General features: G+C 41.0%; 1 protein-coding gene and 1 pseudogene across 1 annotated transcript in view; one reads left to right on the forward strand and one right to left on the reverse strand.

The window, feature by feature from the left end:
- The window catches only part of LOC105743143, a 1,541-nt pseudogene extending 1,267 nt beyond the window's left edge, over positions 1–274 (reverse strand).
- Positions 1–6,575, forward strand: part of L2hgdh (L-2-hydroxyglutarate dehydrogenase) — a 57,555-nt gene that overhangs the window by 17,623 nt on the left and 33,357 nt on the right. Inside the window, exon 4 of the mRNA XM_023723738.1 lies at positions 3,068–3,199. Within this exon, the coding sequence (XP_023579506.1) occupies positions 3,068–3,199 (132 nt within the window). The remainder of the gene's footprint in view (positions 1–3,067; positions 3,200–6,575) is intronic.

Genomic DNA, 6,575 nt, shown 5'->3' on the forward strand with positions numbered 1-6,575 from the left:
GGTTGCTTCGGAACTTGGCACAAACCATGCCGCTGTTTCCATGGGCCCGAGTTACTTTTCCCCAGATCACTCTGGTTTTGTTTGGTTTGCCACCTGGAGTCACTGTGTTGTTTTTCGCTTTGTACACATAAGCACATCTCTTGCCCAAGTAGAATTCTGTTTCATCCTGGGCATAAACACCTTCAATTTTAAGAAGAGCTGTGTGTTCCCTGTGGTTCTGGAGACCCCACTTATAGCCAGCAAAAATGGCCTTGCACCACAGTTTTCCAGACATATTTGCCTTTTAGAAGTCCTGTTCCCTGCGGGACTCCCCAGGCTCCAAGATGGCAGAAAAAGCGCCAGGGTTTTTCTTCATGGGACATTTTCAAGCTCTTTGTTTTAGGTCTACTGAGATTTTTGAGTCAGCTTCAGAATTTGTGTCTTTCTAAGATTTTTTTTTCATTTTATCTAGATTATTTTAATTATTGGCATACAGTTATTTATCCCATTCCCTGTAAGTCTTATTTCTATAAGATTGGTAACTATGGTAACTGTGTCTGTTCTCCATATGATTTTTTTTTTTTTTTAATTTTATGTGTTTGGTACAGGGTCTCACTACGCAGCTCGAATTGTAATAATCCTCCTATTTCAGCCTCACCAGTGCTGGGATTGCAGGTGTACCATGCCCAGTCTTGGTAGCTGGCTGAGTGTGCCTGGGGCGGGGGCAGGGCCAAGGATCAGACCAGGGATCAGACCAGGGTCCTGGTGTTGGAGGCAGCTGAATTAGACAGAAATGTTATAGCAGTCAGACAGGGTCAGGTCCTCAAGGAGATAATGTGGAAGACAAGGTGACTTTGCAACTTTGGAAGAGACAGACACTACTGAATGGGCCAGACCTGGAGACAAAAGTATAAGCAAATGCAGTCACATACTTCCCTAGGGATGGGCTTCCGGGACTGATATTCTACATAGGTATCGATCACCTTGAAAGAGCCAGTCACTAACCCAACAGGAAGAGACCCTGTCCCATATTTGTGCCCACTTGCTGCTTGACTCCCTTCCCCATTTGGTACTGGATTTAATGAATTTTACTTGAGCAGCGATGCTTGTACTCTCATTGGTTGACCATAGTTTTGTCCCACCTCATGCCCACCTGAGCAAGTTCCCATACTCTCCACCGTAGACCCACCTCACTGCCTGATTTTACTCTGTAAAAGTCCCTGGAAGAGGCAGCTTCCTGGGGATAACCCGCTTCGGCCCACCTTCTGTCCCTTTCTCGAATAGAAAGTTTCTTTCCCCCAATAAATATATTCTGCTCATAACCTCTGTTTGTTCCTAAAATTCATTCTTTGGTTTTAGAGAACACCAGCTTGTACCTTGAAAGGTACCTTTCAAGTCGTCGGGAAATCATTTTCCCCCATATCGCTGGCGCTTGCCTAGGCAGGCGCTTAGACTGCTGAGCTATTGCTATCTCCGCAGCCCTGACTTTGTTGTTGTTGTTTTTTTTTTTTAGACCAGTTCAGGCTAACTTTCAACTCACTATTTAGGGCCAGGGAGATAGCTCAGTAGAGTAAGCGCTTGCCTGGCAAGCGCAGGGTCCTCAGTTCAATCCCTGGTACTGCAAAAAAAACAAAACTAAATCAACTCATTATTTAGCCCAAGCTGGCGTTGAGCTCACAGAGATCCTCCTGCCTCAGCCTCCTACATATTAGGAATACAGATATGTGCTGCCATGCTGGCTTCTTCATATGATTTTTAAAAATAAAAGCTTATTGCCATCATTGAACATGCTTTAAAATTTTTTTTAGTAATGTGGGAAAATGGTCCTGACAAAATGCTAAATAAAAAGAAAGCACAATGTAACATTGTACAATTTTTGTTGACTCTTAAGAGTATTATATCTTGCCAGGGAGATAGCTCAGCAGCTTAAGCACCTGCCTGGCAAGTGCAGAATCCTAAGTCTGATCCCAGGTACCACAAACAAACAAAAAAAAAGGAAGTAAGAGTATTATGTATATATTAGACTTTTATTAGCTCTATGATTTACACATATTTTCTTCTATTCTGTGAATCCATTATATTCTTTCTTGATAGTGTTTTTTGATTTCTTTCTATTTTTAAGTTTGTTCATTGACTTCAGTAGCCTTTAAACCTAAACTAAAAGTATTACCCCATGAAATTCTGTTGACTCTTTGGTATGGTGGAATAATGATTTGTCAGTTCTAATGTACCTATGGATATGTATCTGTTCTTCTCCTTGTTAGTATCTGTTAAATAAGACACTCAATTTCAGATGCTTTGTCCAGAAATAAGTAGAAAAATGTTCTGAGTGAAGTTTTACTGAGGCTTTTTTCCTTTCTGCAATAGAATGCATTTATAAATGCTTTGCAATTTATTTCAGAAAATAAAAAGGATAGTTTTGTCAGTAATGTCCCAATACACTGAGCACCAGCTATCTTTTTATTGTATTAGTATTTCATATTTCCTTATAAAAATAAGAAGGCCTGGGGCTGGAGAGATGGCTCAGTAGAATAAGTGCTTCCCTGGCAAGTGGAAAGGTCTGAGTTCAATCCCCGGTTCTGCCAAAAAATAAAAAAATAAAAAGGCCTTTTGTTTTGAAAACACGTAAAGGCTGAGCAACACATATTTTGCGTGTTCCTGGGATTGAGAATGTTAATGATGAGAGCTGCTCATGGCCGAGATGTGTATAGAGACTGTGTAGATAACACAAAAGGAGACTGAGTCTGCATCTCCCTTTTGGGGAAAATTTGTTCTAATGCCACTTTCTTAAATCAGCTTTCTGGGGCCGGGGAGATGGCTCAGTGGAATAAGCTCTTCCCTGGCAGGCGCAAGGGCCTGAGTTCAATCCCTGGTTCCACCAAAAAAAAAAAAAAAAGTCAGCTTTTCTTGATGAAAGAAGGAAATGAAATCATAAAGAAAGGAAGAAAATTGATACATGAATACAAAAAACCCTATTTGAGTCATGTAATAATTTATGATTTTCTGTTGACTTTATATCTTTCGTAGCTGGTGATATAATGAACTCTATGTTTTTTGTCTTTTTTTTTTTTTTTTTTTTTTTTTAAAGCTAATAGTAGCTGTTGAGCAAGAAGAAATTCCCAGGCTTCAGGCTTTATATGAGAGGGGCCTGCAGAATGGTGTCCAGGGCTTGCGGCTGATCCAGCAGGAGGATATAAAAAAGAAGGAGCCCTACTGTAGGGTAAGTAATTGAGCCTCACGCATGTGGCCCGTGGTGTCTTCATTTGGGGCTCATAAGCCTTATAGAGGATCCTGCACAGATGATGCAGCGAAATGACGGACACCAGAGGGCACTGCCACAAATGCAGCACCTGATTTATTGTTTCCCTTTGAGAAAATGCCAGATTTGACCAATAAAAAAAGCCAAGAAGAGGTCTGAGACCATGTCATGTTTGGAAAGCCCTGAACAAGGGGTGTGGTTGGAACATAGGGTGTGTGGGGAGAGATAAGAGATGAAACTGGAAGGGCAGGATTGGGTCCCTGGGAAGGAACTGGCAGTTGTGCCAGTCATTTTGAAGTTCTTCCAGTAGACATAGGGACCAGCTGAATATGTTTGAGGGGGATAGCTGTGTATTTTAGGAAGGCTTGGATGAGAAGATGGTGTTATAGAGTATCTTGCTTAAAACATATGATAGGGGAAAACATCTTTCTTCTTTGAAGGAAACAAAGATTAATAATTAATACAGACATTCCTTGTTTAATGACACACCTGTTTAACAGCAGGTTGCATTTACAACTGAAGCATGTGAACCTACTCTCCACTACTTGGATTTACCACCCATCTGTTTTATTTGTACAATTCTGTATATCTTATTCATAGAGCCTTACTGCCTTTTTTTTTGTACAGTAGACCTTATTTATTCAGTACTATAATTTTTGCTAATTGTACTGCACAATAGTACAGTACTATAGTATTATGTTCTATTATACTTTACAGTACTGCAGGTAAGAGTTATCCAAGCAAAAGCAGAACCCCAAGTTGGAGTTTCCTTTGACCATTTCCTTGTTCTGTATATAGTGATGTGCATACTATGTGCAATTCCCCATTGGGCAGCTAATTCATTTAATGACCTAATGGCAGGAACGTAGCTTGGTCACTAAACAAGGAGAGTCTGTGGTTATTCTGCATGTCAGCTTTCTTTTTCTTTCTTTCTTTCTTTTTTTTGGCAGAAGCAAGAATTGAACTCAGACCCTTGCACTTGCCAGGCAAGCGCTTATTCTACTGAGCCATCTCCCCAGCCCTAGCATGTCAGCTTTCAATGGTTACCATTCAGAAACCATTCCAATGACTGTCTAAAAAACGGCTATATTTCCTGTATTCCTTCTTCCATCATTTTATTGACTATGTACATGAGTTAGATTTCAGATACTTGTCTTTAGAAAGCGAGAATTTGTTGGGTGTGGTGATACACACCTGTGATCCCAGTGCTCAGGAGGCTGAGGTAAGAGAATTTCTTTGAATTCAAAGCACCAGCCTAAACCACATAGTGAGACCCTGTCTCAAAAAAAAAAAAAAAAAAGACAACAAAACAAAGAAGCATGACCTTGAGCTCACCACCAGGCTGTGCTTACCAATTGCTTAACTTCCTTGGTGCCAGTGACACATGCCTGTAATACCAGCCACTCATCAGGCCAAGGAAGAAGGATCACAAGTTGAGGCCAGCCTGGGCAACTGTAGCAAGACCTCATCTCAAAATAAAGTTTTAAAGGGCTGGAGGTGTAACTGGTGGTAGAGCAGGTGCCTGGTATGTTCAGGGCACTGGGTTCAATCCCTAGTACTGAAAACAAAGCAAAACAGAACTTGGATTTGAGAAACACTAGTTACGGGAGGACCCTTAGCAGTTGTGTAAACCACTTATTCTGCTCCATCCCTGGAGGCCGTCGAAGGGGCACCCCTGCATTGCAGTGTTTTTCTTACCCAGCCTACTCCCCGCCCTACATCCTGTATTTGCCCACTTAGCCACTTTGAACTGTGCTTTGGTTTTAAAGCATCAGCCTATGGGGAAGGTTGTTGTGTCACTCACTGTGGCTTCTGAAGTATTGGGGACATACATTGCTGTGTTGCACAACATCTTGCTCTGAGAACTCTGAGGAGAAATTACTCACAGCTCTTCTGAGAATAGTTCTGTGCCTCCTGAGCACGGTTTGCTTACTTCCATTTTTATTTTATGGACACTAAATCATTTAACTGATTGCATTGTCCTGTTTGCATTGTCTACAAGGAAGCTCAGAGCAACATTTGTGTCCCCTCCTGCCAAATGTCTAGAGCCGAAGTGTACATTTTTGTTGTTGTGTACTAACTTCTTCATCTTCGCACCCTCATTTTTTATGTGCTCCAATGTTTTGTAACCATGGCATACAACAGATTGTAAGACTGCTTCATGGATTTGTACAAAGGGTGGCCAGCCCTGAGATAAGAAACAAGTTGATTACCAGCCTGGGAGGACTCTCCTCATGCCCTCCAGGAATGGTTACCTTGAATGTATCTTACATGCTGAATGTCCTAAGTCTTTTTTTTGCGGAGCCAGGGATTGAACTCAGACCCTTGTGCTTGCCAGGGAAACGCTTACTCTACTGAGCCGTCTCCCCGGCCCCCTTACATGCTGAATGTATGTAACCGCATTCCTGGCTTTTTAACCACATACACTATTGAATTTATGTTCGAGGAATCATATAGTGTGCACGCTCTGATGTCTTTTATTCAATATTATGAAAGCTGTCCATACAGTTGCATGTAGTCTGTTGCCATTGCTGTGTATCTGTTGCTGCCCATTATGTGACAGTAGCATCGTCTGTTCTGCTGGTGATGGGCACTGGGATAGCTTTCAGTTCAGAGCCATTCCAAGTGGTACTTCTGTAACCTTTCACGTTTTTGGTGAATGCACATTTGTATTTCTGTCACATAGATACCTAGGAAAAAAATAGCTAGGTTGCAGCCTATATGTATGCATCTCCAGAGTGTGTGTTTCCAGTTGCTGTTCTGAGAGGGTGCAGAATTCCAGGTCACCACAGCCTCACACTTCCTGTTAGTTTTCATTGTGTCAGTTTCTGGTGGGTGTGTAACAGAGTGTCCCTCAAGTGGACAAGATCAGAAATGCTTCAAATTTCAGAGCTTTTCAGATTTTGAAATATTTGCATAGGCTTTATCACTTGAGCGCTCTGTGACTCAACTTGCAGTGTTTTATTATGTTTTTAATGTATGTTTGTCCAATGGCTCAGTTACCTACCTGTTCATATGCTAGTGTTGACCATTTGGGTATTTTCTTTTATGGAGCACCTGTTTGACTTTTTGGCCCATTTTCCTATTGGGCTTACTGTCTTTCTTATAATTATTAATTCTTACTAATATTAGAAGCTCACTATATACTGTAGTTTGGATGAATTTTTTTTGCAAAATATATGTGTCTCTGTGATATATATATATTGTATCTTTTACCTCTCTGTAACTTGTCTTTTCAGCTTAATAGTGTCTTTAGATGAACAGAAATTCTGAATATTAGTTTAATCATTTTAGCAATTCATGCATCTATTTCTCTCTCTCTCTCTCTCTCTCTCTC

Source organism: Octodon degus, unplaced genomic scaffold (assembly GCF_000260255.1).
Source record: "Octodon degus isolate 3935 unplaced genomic scaffold, OctDeg1.0 scaffold00102, whole genome shotgun sequence".
Taxonomy (NCBI): Eukaryota; Metazoa; Chordata; class Mammalia; order Rodentia; family Octodontidae; genus Octodon; species Octodon degus.